The 21,305-nt window shown below is 43.3% G+C and overlaps 1 protein-coding gene across 1 annotated transcript in view; it reads right to left on the reverse strand.

The window, feature by feature from the left end:
• The window catches only part of SNX30 (sorting nexin family member 30), a 50,159-nt gene that overhangs the window by 25,833 nt on the left and 3,021 nt on the right, over positions 1–21,305 (reverse strand). The window contains exon 2 of the mRNA XM_040579845.1: positions 4,363–4,551. Coding sequence (XP_040435779.1) covers positions 4,363–4,551 — 189 coding nt within the window. The remainder of the gene's footprint in view (positions 1–4,362; positions 4,552–21,305) is intronic.

Here is a 21,305-nt window from a genome sequence, read left to right on the forward strand (position 1 = left end):
TTATTAAACATGTTTGAGTACCACACTATAAATGAAAATTCTGAAAATTTGTATGAACCATTTTCACTTGTTTTGAGTCAGAGACTGAACAGTGTTACACTAGAACATAATTCACACACATGTAGATAGTGTCACTGGCTGGTGAAGGCTAACTGCTTTGTTCTGCTAATAGGCTAACTATAGCTCAGCCTTGCAGGAGACAACCTGAAATTAAAAAAAAAGTGATGATTTAGTAGTAGGGAGAGCTTTTTGTGAACTGGCTGTCACTGGGCAAAGGCCTCTTAAAAGAGATCAGACCGTGAGTGAATGAGGGCATTCAGGATGTATACACACTACAGTGTCTTACCCTGTAGCAGGAGGATTAAAGCAGTTTCCTATCTATTAGCAATGACAGCCTTATTAACCAGTATTCTGCTAACAGTTAAGCTGTATAGGTATTATTTAGTCTAGAAATAAGAAAGCAGGGTAAGTCCCAGTGCACAAACATTAGAAGATTGGCAAAGTTTTCTATATACAAGGTTTTGTTCCTTAAGAGGGAGCAGAAAACACATCACAGTCATCAGCATTTCAGTGTTTGCTGTACAGCCTGTCAATCTAGACAGCAAAGAAACTTTTCAAAGGCAATGTAGACAGAGCATAAGGGCCCTTCAAAGTTTTAATGACCCCTCACTAATGCTGAAAGAATTTGGATCTCAGATCAAGCTGTTCATTAACTTAGCACAAGTTATTTTTTCCAGACTGCACACAAAGGGAAGGGATCTCGCCACTGTCCAAGGATGGCAAGTGACATGTATCTGTTTTTGACACAGCTACATTCCTCCTACTTTCTTAGGAGGATCCGTAAGTCTCATCTTACAAGGACATGTGTCTCTCCCAAAAGAAGCTGAGAAATTTAAGTGGCAGATCTCAACCTCCCAAAATTAACAGGCAAGACAATTCCAAGGATTTACTGAATACTCCAGCACAGTTCCAGCAAGTCAGCACTGCAGTGTTCTGGGCTGTTTTACTTGCTGGAAAACAGGCAGGACCACAGACACTTCTACGTCTATTGCTGGAATAGTTTTGGCTTGATGCAATATTAAGGCCATCACCAAGCCTTGGTCTTGCCTAAGGCTCTTGTATCTTTCTTGAAAGGAGTCAGCAGCCAGGCTAAAGCTAACCTGTGATGACCATGTGAAAGTATTTTTGTGCCCTAGTTCTAGTCTCTTACTATACCTGATTGTAGATTCCCCTCCATGTAACTATTTCAGTTTGGGGCAAAGTCTTCAACTAGAGTAACAGGAGAATGGCAGATTGGGGGGGGGGCGCGGGGAGGGTGTAAGGTTGGCATTCTTAGCAGCTCAGTTTCACTTGCCTCAAACAGTACAGACTGGTTCAAAAAACAGATCATAGCACTTACACTTGCTCCTCTCTAGGGATCAAACTGTTTTCACATGCTCAGGTAATCCATGCATGCACTGGAAGCAGGGGAAAGAAAACAAGACCTCCACTTCAGTATTGACTGGTTTGAAATCCTCTCCCCTCAAAATTGCATGACTTTGAGGAATGGCACACAGCTGCTCAGACCTCCACAGGAAAAGCACAGAAGGCTCCACTACCCCAGAAGGTACAACAAAAGCAAAGTTAGAAGTATCTTTCCCCCCAGACAGATGAGTACATAAGCTTTATTTTCCCCCTCCCTCAGAAAGATCTGCTCAATAAAATCCCTTCAGTCTATATAAAAAGCATAAATTTTATCAAGGACATCTGAGACACCTCAACATCACAGACAAGACCAATTAAGTTCCAGAACAAGTTTCACCCACCTTTCTGGTTTCACTAGCCTCCCATATAAGAAAACTGCTGTTAGCAAGAAATAAAACAGGATATGAAAAAGTCAAAAGAGGCCTGAATCACTGTCCCCATTATTTTGGGGATTCCCATTATATTCTTTAAGTGTGTTCATTCAGAACACATGCTGGGGAATGCTTCTTGACTCTTACTAGGAAGCTGTGAAAGCAGGCGCACCCGCAGGACCAAGTAAACTAAGCTTTCTTCTCAGCTTCCCTGCAAGCTATTGTTTTGGACCCTTTCTCAGCTGCCACCATCACCTGCTGACAAAGATATCAGTAGATGATAAGTCTAGGGTATACTGCAAGGCTCTTTTTTGCTGTTACAATGAAGGACCTTTCTAAAGGAAAAAGGAAAAAAAACACACAACAAAAATACTGCGGTCAGGTTACACTCCTCTCTACGGTGGTGTCCAGTCACAGCCACAAGGGCACATTACAGCACTAGCAATTACATTCTCCCTCTTCCTAGTGATGCAGCAAAGAAGTATTCTGCACAACTCATTCTAGGACCTATGTTTACCCAATCCTCCAAGGTTCCCAAAGTATTCTTCAGTGGATAAAGAAAAAAAAAGCACAGCCACCCCTGCCTCCTCATCCAGACAAACCACAGAGACCCTTTCAGCCCTTCACAGGTCTCAAACCCCACTCACGCAAGGCTGCAAGGGAGCTGGTGGGAAGGCATGGCCTTACATTGCTGACAGGAACAAGGTCTGCTATAGAACCTTGACCTACAACCTGGAGGTACAGATAGCAACACTCATTCCCATCACTGTCTAGGGATTACTCCTCCTTTTTCCCCATGTTTAATTACTGCTTTCGGCTACAGTGTCTGATTGGGCAATTAGCTTGGCATCAAAGAGGCCTCATTTGTATGGCAAGATGAGCCAGACCATTAATACTGTTAAGTCTTTTTTTAAAAAATAGTAGGTAGTGCTAGAGGTACAGACCCTAGAGGTTAGCCAGAAGTTTACAAGAATCACAAATCAAAGTAGGCAAGACTTTCATGGTGACTGATCATAAGAAATTACGCATTGTCTCACAATGGTACTGTAACACTGTGCTACAGCGAGATCCCAAACAAAACAAGTATTAACACACAGGTAGGTAGATGCACAAAATAAGTAGTACAGGATAAGTTTTTTTTATTTAAAAAAAAGACACTGTTGGGTACTACATCTGATCCAATTACAGTAAATACATCACACATGTTCTTGATATCTGCTTTAAGAAGGGAGGGAACCCCTGTATGAGCACAGGTTTCCAACCAGAGAAATGTTATTAGGGTACCACTGCACAGGTCTTAAGAGAGGAAAAACTTTAGCCAAATTTAGCTATTTGCCTGGGCAAAGTTGTGCCTCATTTTCTGCTTCTTATGCCTTCGGATCACGCAACAGCTGAAGGTTAGGCTGCTCCAAGTAGAAAAGCTTCCTACAGTACCCCTCAGCATTCTCTTGTAGTTAAGATACAGCTTTTTTTTTGGCGAGATTTAGACACTTAGAGCAACAAAAGAATGACAGGCCCACATTAAGTGTGGAGTTAAGAGGTAACTACTATTTCAGAGAAACCATATTTTCTCCCATGCAGCCTGAAAGGGGAATTTTGGAGTAGACATTCTGAAAAAAAGTTACCTGTGGCCTGTAAAGGCATCCTTATTTTAATGGAAAATACCCTCTCCAGTATATAGTGCCATCTAGGTAGGCCAGAGGAACGTTAATCTTTTTGGACAAGTGGATGAAGTATACTCCTAGCGAACTTAGTGAACACTTTTTGCCTTAAGTAACTACAAGTGCCCAAAACAGATACCAACCTCTAGGAGCTGATGTTCATGAGAATGAGCTATTTAACAGAAAGCAATGTTCCACCTGGGAGTACAGTGGACTTTTCAGATCACTTTTCTTATTAGTGTAATTAGATTGCATTAATGATTGAACTACAACACATGCTGAAAAAATCTCTAGCATATTTCTTTTGGTAGGCAGTAGCATTCTTAGGCTACTTAAGTTTTAGAGCAGCTATACAGCCTTCTGTACCAACTTCACAGAGGCTGGTTTACAGTTGAGGATCAAGGTTATGGTTTATTTAAGTGGCTGATAAAGGAAATGTGGTAAACAAAGCAACAAGCTTAAAGCATTTCATAACAGATAGACAAAGCATGACATAACAGTGAATCAGCAACGCACATTCCCCTTCAGGGGAGGTAACTCAAACCAAATGGGTGTCACATTACTTTGTATGAACAAATTTTCAAGTTAATGAAGGAAACTGGCCCTGCAAGTTTACAAACAGTTCTGTTTAAAAGTCAGAGAAAAAAGTATCTGACACATTTAAAGTGTTGTCTAGTTTCACAAATTGAAGCAGAAACATTTCTGCTAAAAGGAGTCACACCTTCAACACATTCACAAGGTACTGAAAGACACTAAGTTCTTGTCCTTAAGAAATACAATGCAAGGCACAGACATCCAGAACATGCCCTAAAAAACACTTCCCAAAGAAAAAAAAAGTAGAAGGAAAGGAGAATGTCACTTTGTACCTTTGTCGTAACCCTGTATGTGATGTATGTCTCCATTGTGCACACATGTTTTTTGGGGTCATCAACCGTAACAAAGAGGTCTCTAGTTTCCCCATCCAAGTCATCATCCAGCTGCAGCCTGTTGAGGAGAGATGAGGAGGAGGCTGGACTAGAAGTGTCCACAGGTGTGCCATTGGGTAGACTGAGATCCTGTATTGGAGAGGAAAAAACAGCAAATCAACAGATCTACTGTAAAGCACAGTATTCTCAAAGATGCCACTAACAAGCTTCACTGATATATTGCAAGGGCTATTTATTTCAGCAGCTCCGAGGATCACCCTTTTCCAGCACACCTGAGCAATCCTCTACGGTCTGGGCTTTGGGCATTAGGTTGTTCTGCTCTTCCACAAACTGAAGAGAAAGCACTAGCACACCTTCCCTTAGTATGGCACAACTTTGCTCCTATTCATGAGGGAGCAGAAGTATTGCTGAACCAACAGTTCTTGGTAAGACTGAACCAACTCACTCTGAAAACAAAGCAGCTAGGCAAATCAAGAGACCTACTTACAGGGCAGGCTTCAGGCAAAGTAGCAACAGTTCAGCTGACTGGAATGCAGTCAGTCTTTGCTTCTGGAGACGTCCATTGCACAGTAAGGGGGGCAAACTTGTATCAGAGGCTTCCCATCCAATCCATTACCTTCCAGACTACAGGACCTCAGACTATACACTCCAGTACCAGTGTCTACGCACACCTCCCTTTTAGAGTCTTGAGGCCAATGAGAACACTGTTTTGCTTGGAGAGGTCCTCATTCCCACCCTCCCAACTCTACAAGTGTCACCCAGTGCCTAGGGAAGATAGAAGCTAAAAGAACCAGCAAGTGGCTATTTTCAGAAGAGACATACCGGGGTTTCAGAAGTCTGCAATTCCTTGAAACTGACTCAGCAGCAAGGGGAAAAAAAAACCTCAAACAAAACACAACCAACTTTATAGCCAGCCTGGTACATTCCCACATTTTGATATAAGCTAACTACTCCACAGAGCTAGTGGTTACTCCATTTTGCATAATTATCACAGCAACTTCACATGCGTTCTCTGCTCTGCTTTTGTAGCAGAAGGAGCTGACAGCACATGACAAGTTGTACAATATATAGGAACATCCAACAGCAGTATGAGAAAGTCCTGAAGACCCATGGCTGCACTTTTCAGAGAGGAGAGGCAGGGTGGGGTTTTTAAGTAGTAGCACAACAACAGATTTATCCATGGTGCTTCCCTTGTAAGGACAAAGGTTCCTCTGCTTGCTAAACAGAGAAACATCACTACAGCTAAGCAGCACATTAACTAGAAGTGGTTTAGTTTCAGAAAGACTGCTTAGCCCCAGCTCCACACAGTCTTTAAGTGGCTATATGAAATGTGTAATCTTAGCAAAGCAATCCTGTTTGGGTAAGATCGTCCTTATCCATCAGTATTCCTTAAGCAATTGTGGTTTATGTTGCAGCTGGACAAGGGTAGTCCCTGTCTACCGAAGTCCTCCTTTGCTTAAGGGGTTCAGAATTACACACAGGAGCTTCAAGACAGAGCTGTTTACCAAGGTCTGTCTTTGACAATGGCTAAGAACAGGGATAAAGTCCTACTGGTCTTGGTCAGAAATCCATCATGGGAGTACTGGGTTTTATAGATAGACCTCTCTGCCTGTTGCAGTTTGCAGAACGGTGGCAGTACTGCTCTTCACCTTGAGAACTGTCCTAGTGAGAATAATGCTTTAGCCTAGACATTTTGGGAAAGGGGTGATCTAAACTATTGTCTCCTGACAGGTTAGATTCATTCTGCCAGCTAATGCTCAGAAATGGTTGCCAACAGATGAGAAATTTCAGATTTAACTAGCAAGTGAGCAAGTATTACTAGGCTGGCACTCAAGAGGGCAAAAGAGCAGGATGAACATGACACAGCTTGCCAGCTCACAAATGCAGCAGACAGCTTGAAATACACAAACATCTGGGTCAGACTCAGCATAGCAGGAGTGTGTACAACAGGAAAAAGCAATGCTACAGCAACTCAGCAGATAAGGAGTTCTGTTGGACTTACCATGTCTTCTGCTTATTCTGCTTGTGTAAGATGAGGAACAGGAGATGGCTTCATAAAATCTGCCGTTAGCTAGACAGAAGGATTTGGCTGAGCTGAGTAAGGAGCAAAGCAAACCCTGGGATGCTGCAGTAGCTGTAGACAAGTTTACTCCTGTTTCCAAAAGGAAACAACAGCTCATCACTGCCCATGTGCAATAAGCATTAGCATAAGACAAGTTGTGCCAGAACTAGAGCCAGTCAAATTTTAATCTTCCAATGTGGAAACAAGTTAACTTGCAGAAACAACTTAAGCTGGCTGCACAGATCTCAAAAGCTTGTAGCAAAAACCTTCCGAAAGAGAGCTTAAAAAATGTCATGGAATCTACTTAAAATATGAAAAGGTTGCATCAAGGTGCCAGAATAACTGGAAGAAAGACCAAAGATGAAACTTCCAGCCACTTCCATGAAGTTAGTGACTTCTCAACAATTCTGTTGGGATAACAGCATCATACTAGCGTGTCTTGCACCTTTTAAGCAGGGCAGACGTTTGTGAAGGCTGGAATTCCTGCGGAATGTCTCAGGTCTTAAAGGCTGTGGTAGTTTTACCTGATCTTAGCCTTGGATGAAACAACCAGGTCTACGTTAAGTAAAACTTCTAGACTCACCAGAGCACTGTTAGCTTGGGGTGGGGGAGCGACACACAGAGGATGCGTACACTGGAAGCATCATCATGCAACACTGCCTCATCTGCCATGGCAGAACCCTCCCCTGGCAATCACAGCTGGCATCATGCCCTGCTACTTGGCTAGTTTTCAGCAGCTAAAGGCCAAGTTAGAAGCTAACTATTAGTCCTTCTTAATGGTGGAGCCACCTAGCTGACTGCACAAGGAACAATGCTTATGACTGCTGAATCTCCATTTATCAGTGAGCAGGATCAGTTTGCTGAAGTCTTACGCTATTGCTAGAAAGAGGTAGGCTTTGAAGTGTCACAGCAGATGGCCTAGCAATCTAGGTTGTCTCAGGCTGTAATCTTTCAGCAGAGCACCTCCTCATCATGTTAACTGGCACCGGCTTTCTTCCATGGGACTTGGGGAAGCAAGACTGCACCATCTGTTCTACTCTGCTTTCACCACAGAAAGGTAAGTATGTCCTGTAGAGCCTAGAACAGCAAGTGATATGCAGCCATCTGCACTTCTACCTGTCAGTGTAGCTATCATACCTATAAGCATTTGAAATACTGACTAGTATTAAACACTTTATGTAACAAAGTCTGACTTCAGTGCCAGGGACTCATCCATCAGCTCCATCTTTAGTGCACCAAGTTGCTGCTCATCCGCTGTGTTAACGATGAGACCAATCCAAATCTCAGCAGGTGCCTACTGCTCACAAAGCTCTTTAGAGAAAAGCCTTTTTGTCACAGCACCTGTTACTTCCTCACAGTACTGCCAGCCTGCCATGAATGTGAGCAGTCCAACAGTGGAAAGGAGGGGAAGCAGCTTCTGGCACCCAGGCAGACAGAATGGAGGACAGGTCTGTCGACATCCAAGTCTTAAAGAGTATCCACGAATACCTTAGAAAAAGCTTTGAAACTCGAGGAAGTCAGGAGCAAAGAGCCTCAGCCTCTGTCCCTCACCTTCTCAGGCCACTCTTAGAGCTTTGTCACCTGCTGAAGCAGGCTGGGTGAAGATCTAGCAGGGTCTGGATCACAACCTATAGCAGAAACAGTACAACATTCAAACTGTCAGGATCATGACCTACTAGTTAAGTACTAGGCTGTGCGCACAGCTGTATAACCACCTACAGGCAAACTCTTCATGCATTCCTATGGACTTTGTAAGAAGTTTTTCAAGACACCCAAATTTATGGGTACATGACATCAGATGATTCTAGGAGCACATCTTTGGCATCTTACAGTGCAGGGCAAGCAGGAACTAACTGCCTGTGTTGGAAATGCATAAGCCCTGCCAACTATGCAGGCTGCTACCTGGTAAGGAAGCAGCCGCGTACTCTGCTGTAGCATTACGCAGTCCAAACATGCTGACTAGTTAGCCTGCCCAGAAACAGACACTAGATCTATCAAGAAGTACACTTTATCCAAGTTTAAAATTCAGCTGAACTTCATAAACTTGAAGTCTGCATGTGAGACACTAAACAGGTTGGGGAGTTTCCAGCTGATGTCATCTACTCCCTCCTTCATTCTCCCAGGAGATTTTCCAAGACTCTGGATTGACAGAGCAGCTTGGATCCACATGAAGTAAGCCTCAGGAGTTTGGTATTCAGTTTTCTGGATGGCAACCACCTCCCCTAGTGCAGAAGTATACATCAGAGAAAGCATCCAGGATTCAACCTGGAAGGCTAAAAAAGAGTCCCAAGTTCTGTAGGTATTAGTTTATTGTCAAGTGAAGATCATACAGGCTCCTGCTGAGTTAAGTGCAGCTCATCAATACTGCAGCTTCTACAAAATGATAGTTTTCACCTATCCTGCCTTAGGAAGTGCACAGCTTAACCAGACAACTTTGCTACCTTAAACAACAGTCCATGAAGGAAAGCGGAAGACATGGTTCAGCTAGGTCTTCCAAGTACACATAAGCTCATGACTGGGAAAGGTTAGCCTGAAACCAGCCAGTGTTAGATGACAGCAATGTGCTTGCAACAAGTATTAGATGACAGTAAGAGACATTCAGAAAAGTTGCTGTTTAGAGGCAAGTGGTGCACTTAACCCGAAGTACCCCTGCCTAACTCTGGGACCTTAGAGCCAGGCCTGTACTGCTCTCAGAAGACTCACTATTTAGGTTCTGAAATTAAGAGTGCTGTACCTTTCTCCTTGTGTTCCGAGGCATTCCATTGCTTTTCTGCCATCCGTTTCCCAGAGAAACACAACCACAGATAAGAGTTGTATCAAGGGGACAACAATTCCACACAACTATTGCAGATGGTTTCTGGAACAGTCTTACCTTCATACCCTCAGTACACAACAATAAGCCATAGCAGAATCGCTGCTGGTCATTGGAAAACTAAAATGGTCTAGACAAATATTTCCAAGAAGACTACAAAAGCTTGCATTTAACTTGGCTTTCACAGACCTGTTCATAGCACTACTTGTCTCATCCCAGAAGTTTTGAACGCAGGTAGTTTTTGTTCAGAGTTCTCTGCCACTGGCCTGTACAGCTAAGCTCTGCTTAGAGAAGCACCTTTCCATCCTCCAGTCCATGTAGATCAGTTCATCTGTCACTGACAGTATAGTAACTTCGAAGATCTCACTGAGCATCTGTATAGTGAAATCTCAGTCTGCCTAAGACTATTATCCAATACCAGCTGCAGACAAACACCTGAACTTCTCTTCAGATAGAAAACAAAGGAAAAAGCATTTCCCTCCCCTTTATATACATTCAGTTGCATTGTCTACCAGGCATCAGCATCATCCTTAGTCTACTACAGGTTTGTTTCTGCACACATATCAGAAGCAGATATGAGATACTGCATGCCTCATCCTCTTGCACTTGTCTGAGGCAGCTACTTTAAGACAAGAGTGACAGAAGTGGGGTCCACACTGCAGAGATGGGAGAACGCTCCAAACATAGTAGGGAAGGAAAAGTAAGAAGGCAGCAAGGTTAAAAAAAAAAAAACAAACAAAAAACACACAAAAACAATACGACACCCCACAGTTAAACACTGAAAACCTTATTCACTCTCAGGAAGACGTACCACTTCTCTACACTGATCCACGAACAAGACAGCGCTAAGTTGCAGTTTGACAGGAACTGTGAGAACTTCGACTTCTAAGGCTGGACCTACCCTCCTGGGAAAGGGTAAGTTGTTACATATACACCAGCTCCTGACATCTTTCTCCAGTAATGGGGGGGAAGAGTCCAGTTTGTGGGGTGTACTGACAAGGAGCAAGATTATACCCTCAGAAGAGGTCAGTGTTTTCTACTGTATTAATAATCTAGAATCAGACTGCAAGGTTGAGGCTATTTTAAGAGCAGTACAGAATAAGCCCACATCAGAAGGAATTCTTGCTCTTACCTGGGAACATGTCAGCAGAGGAGGGACAGTACTGGGTGTTACAGACAAGCCCAGATTTTTACTTCCTAGCCCTTGAGGGTATTACGCAGCAAGTCTGTGGGTCCCACAGGTTGGGTGGAAAGCTCCTAACTCCAAGGGGGCATGCATACCACATGTGGTCCAAGCCTTACCTCTACAGTTCCAACAGTACCACTGGTATTCTGCCCATCTAACCAAAAAACCCACTAGGTAGGGACTAGATCAATTTGTTCTCAGGGCATTTTAAGTAAGTGTCAGAGTACCGCATGCTGCCAAGCTATGAGTCTGATGGCTTTGTTCTGGAGTTCATCACTCAAAACTAGTATTTCTGCTGTGTAGGTCAGAGTTTCCTAGAGGCAGGCTCCTCCATAACCCTGGAAAAAAACTCAATTTCATCTGCAGCAGCTGATCATAACAGCATGCAGTTTGGTACCACTCAAGACCTGGGACCATTCTTGTTTATAAAAGGTACCATACTTGGAACAGCGTTTCTTTGCACTTCAGCTGGCCAGAGAAACCCTGGAACAAGCTTCATAGAGACACTACATAATTAACACAAGCACTTTCCATACCTTCTCATGCAGGTCCCACCTCTTTTCTGAAGCTAACAGCCAAGTTTTATAGGATGCATTATTATACCTCATGGTTTGTTTTCCCATAAGTCAAAGTTAAGCTAACCAGAGCAAGAATGAAGGCATATAAGCATTTCCTGCAAACAGCATTTGCAGCAAGAGCAACAAGCCATCTCCTACCTCTGTTGCCAAAGACTTCAGGGACTCTGCTACAGTATGGCTCAGTTTCAGCCTTCCTGTGCACACGGGTAAAGGGGGGGCATCACAAGAAGTTGTCAAGTACCAGATCAGACCATCTGTTCATATAGTCTGAATATATGTCTACCTCCTCACAGAATCCCCAAGGGGGTGGCCTCTTTTCCTAGTCCAGAAGGGGAACTATGCACCATCACAGTAAAGCTGAACGTGGTTCCGGTTACACTCTGAAAAGTAGCAGTATGAGTGGCATCTTGCAGATGTTTTACAGCAGTTAACACAAGTTCTTCAATATTAGTAAGGAACCATGTTACTGTGCTACTTTGTGCACAGAAGGTCAAAAGGCTTTGGGGGCAGGGCAACTGGCAGATAAAATAGGTTGTTATTTGGAGCAGATGTTAATTAGGCAAAGTGTGAAAGTCCAAGACATATTTTTGTCTTATTAACTCTCACCACCCTGACATATACTTCCCCATATCCTCTGAACAGGAAGAGAAGTGTGAGAAGGAACTGGATGCTTGCCACATGTTATAGCCCCTTTACTGTGGCAAGGTATTTTTAAATGCAAAAAGATATTTTAACGCATCCACAGGATGAGCTGTTCTCTTGGAAGAAAGAGTCCCATACCCAAGGGTAGCTTCTACATCTGTTTACAAAACAATAGAGTCCTCACGGGAAGCTTCATCGATCTTCCCAAGCAAAAAGCCGGTCTGGCAAGCATCAACAAGATTGGTTCAATTATGCTTAAGCTGTAGAAAGCAGCAGAAGAGAGCCTGTGACCCAAAGGAAAGAGAGTTTTACATGTGGGCAGACTTGGATTTGCATCCTTTAGCAGAGCTTAAGGTTCGTTCTTCTTTCTACAGTTCTCAGCAGAAGGCAACAGGCATCAACCCCACTCTATCTTCAGATCTCAAAGATCTCCACAAAATACAAAAGCTAGGTGTCTTCTGAAACATTTAGAAAAATGCAGATCTTTTGAGTCACGTCTCTCAATCTCCTCCAGCTCTGCTAGGTTCCATGTCCATCTGCAAGGAGTTTGTTTTAAGAACACTGTTGTGAGACTTGAATTGCTCTGCAGCTATGTGCACAGGAACATCACAACCCATTTTAACATGCTAAAGAGCATCTTGTTATGAGCAAGCCTAACACATCTAGTGTTTTGTTTAAAGCTTTATTTTCAGAACCTGAGCTCTGACCTTCTAAATAGCAAAGCAGCAGCCAGGATTCAGCCCATGAGCAGGAAAACTTGAATCCAGCATATGACTCGGAGTCATTCCCAATCCAAGCAGCCAGATTCATATCCTACTATAGATGGAACAGTTTGTTAAGCTTGTCCAAACTAAACTTTCTCCTAGAGACACACAGCTTTGTGTTAAAGCTCTGCAGACATACTGTGTAGCAGTTCTTTTCCTGTTCATGCTCCAGAAGTAGGTTTAGCTGCATCAGTCATGTGGATATCCAGTGTCACCAAAGTGCCAATTTGGCTGAGATGTTTCTGGGAGCAAACAGTCATAATTTTTAAATGTGAACAGATGCAAAGGATTTGGGAGAAGCAGAGAGAAAAAACAGAAAGGAGAGAGATAATAGAGGGCTGCAAAGCACTGTAGTATCCCCATGATTACTTAGTTTAAAAAACAAGAATACACTTCCATATCACACTGCAATGTCAGTTTCCTCATTCTCACTGTTTTAAGTGAGTTGCATTAGCATTTTGCCACACAAGATCAGTGGAGGTTTCATGAGAGCAAGTTAGACTGACAAGACATCACTAACTAAAGGAGGGAGAAATATTCAAAGGGAAGAAATCATGTTTTCATCTCAAACCCTTTCCAGCAGAAAGACATTTGCTCCCAGAAGGGTGAAATAAGTAGTGTGTAACTGTTGGAAGGAAAAAAAAGAAGAAACACACCAAAAAACCACATAGTATAACTGCTTCAATCCCTGCTTTAAGGAGAGCAAGTGAGGAAAAGCAGTCACGCAGTTATTTTCTCACAATTTGAAAACTATATGCATAGAGAACCGATGCAGGGAAGAAACAAGCCAAGAGATCTACAGACTAATTAGTCTATAGAATCACCCCTTACTTATATGGCTTAGGCTCCTGACAGCCACTGCAGCACGTTACAGGTGTCTGGCACACATGGCTTCAAGTGAAGTGTACTGATCCAGGAGCGAGCTAGTCAGCACATTGAAAGTCAGCATACAAATCCAAAGAGGCCAGGCTGATCACTGGCAATAAACAGTACCGACTAAGATTTCCCAGGGATTTTCTTGGCAGCAATCCAAAGCACAACTTTGTCTTGGCAGTATCCAAGATTTTCACATACAATTTGCCTTATACTAGCATCTAAAAACACTACAGCAAAGGTGCCAACTCTACCCAGATAAACATAGGTTTGAGGATTGTCTGGGGTAGTCTTATCACTTACCTTTCCCACATGTCAGCACCTTTGCCACTGAGCTAGTCAGAAGTAGCTTGTTGCTAACTAACACCATCTGCAGCACTGAGGGAAGAGGCTCCTTTGCCCTTGAGCAACAACTGCACTGCAGCATACTCCTTTCAAAACCACATCATGACATTCAAGCTCAATGGAAAAGTGAGACCAACTGTGCAGACAGACTTTAAGATGGGGCTTTTTTATAGCCTAAGAGGCCATTCAGAAGGCTATAGCAAGTTCTATTCAGGCAGTGTAAGGCAACACTTTCCCATAAGACAGAGCATTGAACCAGTGTAGTTCACATCTACCAGGAAGCTGTTACAGAGAAGTTTCACCCCTTGGTAGTATTTTGGCTTTGACAGACTATACCTGCTCTCATTGGATAGGCAGTGTTAGGATGGTTTAGAAGAGCTTGTTTTTTCAGACTTAGGTTCAGCTTGATATTCAAGCACAGACTAAGAATCACTCTGTTTAAAGCTTATGCTTCAGTGCTGTAAGCCATCCCTTCACCAGTGACATGACAGACCACTGCAACTATTACTTTCCAAGACAGGCTGAAAGGCTGTCATCTTCACAGTATGTGTGCACTCCTTAATTTGAGTGTATCGTCTAGAAGCCAGTTACTATTTACTTTATTCATCTTCCTGCAGAGTACCACACATTTTCATGATGCCTTTGCTCCCACACGCCACCGTAGTTCTCTCCAACCCAAGATACATAAAACACAACCCAAGTCCAGCAGAAGCCCGTCTCTAGAGGTTGAGAGACACCATCACTTTCACTTCCAGAGTAACTTCCCACCTACTGTTTACTGCTTCATAGAAGCATCAGTGTAGAAGCTCTTAACATGGCTGTAAGGCAGTGACATTCTCCAAAGAAGTGCTCTGAGGGCCACTCTAAATACAGCTCTTGGCTGAGCTCTTTCCTTGTCTGTTATATGACTTTTGGATTATTTCTTTATTCTCAGGGCAATTTCAGCTAGTTCCACTAACCCATATCACCTACATGCTTATTCAGATAAATACTTCATGATTTCTGTGAAGTATCTGGTTGAGAATCAACGATTTTGGCACTACATCATCACCTACACCTGAAGGCAACACCCCTTTCTGCCCTCCCACCCCAATTCAGAATAAAACGTGTCACAAATTCATCTGTCAATAACCAATTTAAGTTGGACAGGCATTGGAAATGTTAGTTCATTAAGAGTCACACCTCAATGGATTTGCTTTCCATCTTCAGTTGGTCATTGCAGCATTGCTTGTAGCTACCTTGCTGCCAGTTACTGCCCTTTGTAAATGGAAGAGAAAAAGGTTCCCGACAGTTTGATGGTTTACTAAGAGTAAATTCTTACTAAGAGTAAACTCACTCACCTTTTACCTCAGGTTTGCAGCTGCCACCATCTCCAAGGTGGAGTTTGGAGCTTTCTGCCCCATTTCATCCAGAGACAGGAGTAGTTTTCCCCAGTCACAAGAGCTTGGAATCTCCATTGCACTGCAACCCTGGGCTTGGGCAGTCAAGTTGGCCACAGCTTAAAGAGTCAGTACAGCTCAGCATTTAAGATCTTGCTCAAGATTGGTAGAGAACAAGCCTCAGCCAAGTTACTTCTGAGAAATACACAAGATCAAATGCCATTTTAAAAGGTATATTGTCTCCTACAGACTGAAAACATGTGCAAATTACACTCTAAAAGTTGCAGTTTAGGCATTGCAAGTAGATTTTCATGAAGCAGTACTGAGTTAATTCTCACTGCACTGAAGAGCTCCTGTCTTGTCTCCTGACGTACTTTACAGAAATCAGCCTCTCCACTCAGGCAAGGAAAAGACTGGGTGGTGTGACAGCCAGATGGTCTGTTTGAGATTATCACAGTAGTCCACGATGCTAGAAGACACCAGGACAATTTGCACATTGACCTAGGAACTGATGCCTCCATCTTTGTCATCTGCTGCCTGAAGCTTATCACAAACCCCTGAGGCACCAACAGGAGAACGATGTGCCCACACAGCTGTAAAGAGCTTCTTAATCAGTCTGGTTATCCCCTTCTCCTCATGAAGGAGCTCAGAAAGCTTCCAGCAACTTGGGTAGGCTTGACGCATTCCAGCACAGGCAGCCTGGAGGATTCTTTCCGACCACCACGCATAACTTTTTCCACCATGGCTGACAAGTTATTGTCAAGACTCACCCTTCTGAAACCCGGCTGAAGAACCGAGTTTCTCTACATACATTTTGAATATCTGTTTTCAGTACTTTGTCTCGTTAAGTATGAAGCAATCCTATTGAAGGGATTATGAAAGCTGTGCAACACTGAGTTTAACCTCAAAGTATACCCCTCCCTCCATTAAGTTGAAGTAAGAACCACAAAGTAATAATACTGTTATACAGTAGAAGCTATGTTCAGTTTTACCAGATGGAAAGATTAAAAAAAGTAACAGTACCAAGACAGTTATGCTGATGCAAGTGTTTGTCCTACGTTAAGGTTAGCTATCCTTCATCTTTTTCAGAAGAGATGGGAATTGCCAATTCCAGAGAAACTCCTGTACTGGGAAGTTGTGGATAAGGAGACCACTGAGTACAGTTTTATGACAGTACTAGAGCACCTACATTGTAAGATACCATTACAGCAGCCTTACCAATAAAATTACTGTTTTATGTGCTTCTACACCATCAAACCTGAGTGGCTACAAGCAAAAAGGAGACAAGCACTCTACCTTTTCAGTAAGATACCATGGTATTAACCTATCCAAGTGGCACCACGAGTTTGAGAGATGAAACTGCTAGAGAAACAAGTTCCTGGTTACCACCATTATGAAAGATGGGAAACTAGATTCAGCCAGCAGCTTGGCTGTGGGCAGAGCACTGATAGCAAACTGAAAGCCATGCTAGGTTTAAGTCAGCTCTTTTTAACTAGGAACCTGGAAAAAAGTAGTCACATGCACACAGTGCGGCAGCAGAAGAGACAGCAGCTCCTTTGAACAGGAATACAACTAAGCTCAGCCTTTGAGAGCTGACAGCCCACTTACGAAGCATGTGGCAGATAACTGCTTGCACCTAAAAGCTTCCTGGCCTGAGAATCATGGGTTCAGTGATATAACATATATCCACTACGCAACTTAACCTCCCCATTCAGTGCAGTGATCAGGGGGAAAAAGAACCACACGATTTCCCAAAAGCCAGGAGAACAGCTTCATAAATAAGTGAATTCCAAAACAGTTAGAAGACTGTTCAACCAAACTAGCAATCCTACTATCCTAGGTAGAAAGCAACACTCCTGTGTCCTTCAGGCCATTCTTCTCCAGACAAAGACAGGGATTTATTAGAAGAAGCCCCATGTTCAGAGGTCCTTACAAGTAACTTGAATCACAACAACATTTGCTGGAAGGACAATACAGCAGAGGTGACATCAGTGCAGAAGGCTTCTGAAGTGCACTGATGTCAACTGACACAGATGACTGATAAGGTGACAAGGGCAAATTCTTTGCTGAACTTTATTTTACAGAGAAGGAAGAATTGGTCAGGCATGTGAAGGCAGGGGTCTGCCTCATCCACAGGAGCCATGAGCTGGTAGAGTTCAGGATCCCAAGAGGAGGGAGCAAAGCAAAAAGCAGAATTGCAACCCCAGACTCTGGCCTCTTCAGGAATCTGCTAGAAGGCAGGCACATGGTCCTGGAGAGGCATCCAGGAGAACTAGCTGATTTTCAAGAAACACCTCCCCAGCTGCAAAACAGATCCATCCCAATGAGCAGGAAATTAAGCAGAGGTGGCTGGAGACCTGTATGCATGAACACAGAGCTCCTGACTAAACTCAGATATAAAAAGGAAGCATAAAAAGCAGCACCAGGCACAGCTGACCCAAGAGGAATAGAAAGACTGAGTATGCAGGGATAGGTTTAGTGGAGTGGAGCTAAGTCTGGCAAAGGATGAAAACAGCAACAAGGAAGGCTTCTACAGGTACATCAGCAGCAAAATGAAGAACAAAGGAAATGCAGTCCTCATGGGGCAGGAGATCTGATGACACAGATAAGGCTGAGGTACTTGGTGCTTTCTTTGCCTCAGTCTTTATAGAGATGACCAGCCTTCAGGAATCCCAGGCTCCTGAACCCAGAGGGAAAGCACAGAACAAGGCAAATTCACCATCAGAGGGAAAGGACCAGGTTAGGGACCATTTCAGCAAACGGGACAGACAAAAATCATGATGAGGTGGACTCACAAGTGCCGAGGGAGCTGGATGATGCCACTGCAATGCCACTTTCAGTTATCTTGGCCTTATTATGGTGATGAGGGGAGGCTCATGAGGACTGGAAGAAATCAAGTGTCACTTAAGAAGGCAGATGCAGGGAATTACAGGCCAGTCAGCCTCACCTAGTCCCTGGAAAGATGATTGAGAAAATAGCGAAAACTATTTCTAAACACATGAAGGACATAATGAGAAGTCAGCATGGACTTAAGGGAAGTCATGCTTAATCAACCGAACACCTGCTATGAAGATACGACTGGTATACAAAAGGAGAGCTTCAGTGTGGTCCATCTCAACTTTTAAGAGGGCTTTCAACACTGTCTCCCATAACACCCTTCTAGACAAGCTGATGAGGTACAAGTTAGGCAGATGTACAGCAAAGCTGACTGAAAACTCACAGAACTGCTGCACTCCAAGGGTAGTCATTAGTAGAGTACAACAGCAGGCAGTAGTAGGGCCACTACTATTTAATACCCACATTAATGATATAAATGATGAGACAGGGTACATCCTCAGCAGCTGTGCTGAGAGTACAGAACTGGGTAGTGTTTGATATATTAGATGGTTGTGCTGTCATTCAGAGAGACCTCAAAAGGCTGTAGAGATGGGCTGACAGGTACCTGATGAAATCCATCACAGAGAAATGCAAAGTCCTGCACCTGGCAGTAATAGCCATGTATAGTATGTGATGGTGGCTGACCAGTTGAAAAGCAGCTTGGCAGAAAAGGAAAAAAAAAAACCACACAAAGAAACCCAACCACACAACAGATACTGATGGAAAAGCTGACCATGAGCAGACAAAAGGTATAGCTCAGGGCAAAGGTCAACAGCCTGTTGAGGAGAATGCTCAGGGGATCTTACCAATATGGATAAATACATGATAGGAGAGTGTAGACAAGGTGATGACACTTTTCAGTGGATCCAACAACAGAACAAGAGACAGTGGGCACAAATTGAAATATTGGAACATTCACTTCAAGATGAGAAAGGAATCTTAGTTTGCAAGTGACTGGATGCAGAATAGGTTGCCCAGAGACACTCAAAAACCATCTTCACAGCATCCTAGGCAGCTTGCTCTAGCTAACTCTGCTCTGAGCCAAGGGGTTGGACTAGAAAATACCCAGAGGTGCCTTCCAGCCTCAACTCTGCTATTGTCAGTTTTTGTGTTCTTGTAGATTAGAACCGAGATCAATTGATCCATACTGACACTGTTTCACAAGTTCACTAGCTTCACTTCCCAACTCTGTAGTCCTCTTGTCTCTCCCAGGACTGAGAATTTACCTCCAGCTTGCTTTAAAAGCCATACATGCTGCTGGTCTAACAGTTCTCCTTCAGTCAGAGAAGGAAGATGCTCGTAGAAGCTCAGGCAGATCTATTTTAAACTTTCAGATTATGCTGCAAACTGGTTTCATCTGTGGGTGGATGAAGTTAAAAGCAATAATTATAAACTAGCAACCAAGGAGGCTGGAAGTGGAGCTCCAGACTCTCAATACATTTTTTTGTTGAAGAGCCACTAGGCTCACTTCCAGAACATGAGTGCTAAGTAACAGCACTCCAGCAAACACATCAAGTTATTTTCACTCGATCAGGTGCTAATACAGGCCTAAGGGTTCACCAGGGTGGTAGCTTGGAAGCAGATGAGTAACGGATCACACGCAAGGAGTAGTTTTCAGTTAGTAACCAGAAGTTTGCAGTAGTTTTAATGTCCATCTCCATGAGTCAGCAAATTCAAACTATGCATTCATTGCAAGCCTGGTATTCTACATCAACTCTGCTTGACATACTAACTATAGAAGAGCCAGCTATCTAGTGTTAACAGAGCCAAACAGAAGCCAAATAGAAAGCATGCACATCTTCAAAGAAAAGCTGAACAGGTTATAGGTAGCTGGCCCGAAGTACAGTACCTGGTAGTCAGAGAGGTCTGCAAGTGGACAAGGGAATCCAAGCCCTAGGACAGGTGGGATATGAAAATTTTTGGAGTGATAGGTAAGAAACCCATACTGAGAGTCAGGATCCCATCAGATAGCTGCCAGTCTCAAGGCTGAACAATAGCAAGAACGGCCAGCATCACCTTGTTCAGAAGGCAGTCTCACAGCAAGTCTAGAGGGACTACAAGGACCACAACTAGAGGAGAACAGGAGCAAGACATACAGAACACTTTATAATTCTGTGAAGCCTCATACTCCCAACACTTAGCAGCATGCTATTAAATCTGCACAGCCACAGTGGGGCTGCATCCCGAGTTTTACCATACTCCTACAACCATTTGGGTACAATCACACAGCAGAATATCATCTGCTTCTCACCTCTGCTCTGAACTCATTAATAATCCCCTTTTCTCCTCATTGTCAAAGTATCTACCTACCCTAGTGCACACACCAGATTTGCTATCTAACATGACAAACTAGTGGAGTCAAGTAGTCACGTGCAAGCAGAACTTACTTTTTTAAAGGAAAAGGAAAGGAAAAAAACCCTCACACTGACACTTCCCCATTTGTCTTACCTTCCTCTGCAGAGATCTGCTCTGAAAAGCAGATCTCAATTAGTTTGCATGCCTTCCAAAAGCTCTGTAAGAGAGGAAGAACTCAGTTTTACAGCTAAATCTGCAGTGGACCCTGCCATGCATTCTGTGGGACTGTTTCCCTCTTACCTGATGGCAAAAAAAAAAAAGGGGGTGTGTGTCAGTACTACTTCAGTTCAGCCTTAGCTGCCTACTTATTTGGAGGATATAGCAAGTGTAAAGGGAGAATAAGCTCAAAAAAGTTGATGGTGGTCAGATATCAGAACAAACAATGTTTGCAATTAGACTTGAGAGAAACAGAAGGATCTTTAAAGAAAGACCCGGGCAATACAGAAATGCTTCAGAGACATGAATCTACAACTCGAGTATTTAATATTTGCTGCAGAATCACCGTGAAAGCCAAGTACTTAGCCAGAAACATCCATTTCATTTAAGAAGTTAGATGCTGCTCAGAAGTCAATGTTTCCTGGCTCCTAAAACAGCTCTCTCCTACTAGTGAGGATGAAGACACTCTTTCAGACAATGAAAACTCTGCAGCCCTCTTCATAAGATACAGAGAACTTGAGACTCATCTATTTAAACGGCCTTAGAACAAAGAAAGCCACAGAAAACAGCACAGAAGGTCTTCCTTCCCTTTCCAGTGACCTACTGCTCTAGTAGCATTAGCCACTGCTCTTAAAAGAGCAACCAAGGGTTTGAGACTTCAGAGTTAGACAGGGTCTAAGCTACTAGGTTACTCCCACATTTGAATGAAAAACCAACAGGACACACACAGGCAATGTTCCCACACTCAAGGTTCCTCTGACTCAGGATAAAGTAGTGTTCTTACTCAGCAGCTCCAAAAAAGCAAGGAAAGTATGCAAAGCACTGAAGGCAGAAGTTTAGCCACTTCAGGCTGC

The sequence above is a fragment of the Falco naumanni genome, chromosome Z (genome assembly GCF_017639655.2).
Source record: "Falco naumanni isolate bFalNau1 chromosome Z, bFalNau1.pat, whole genome shotgun sequence".
Lineage (NCBI taxonomy): Eukaryota > Metazoa > Chordata > Aves > Falconiformes > Falconidae > Falco > Falco naumanni.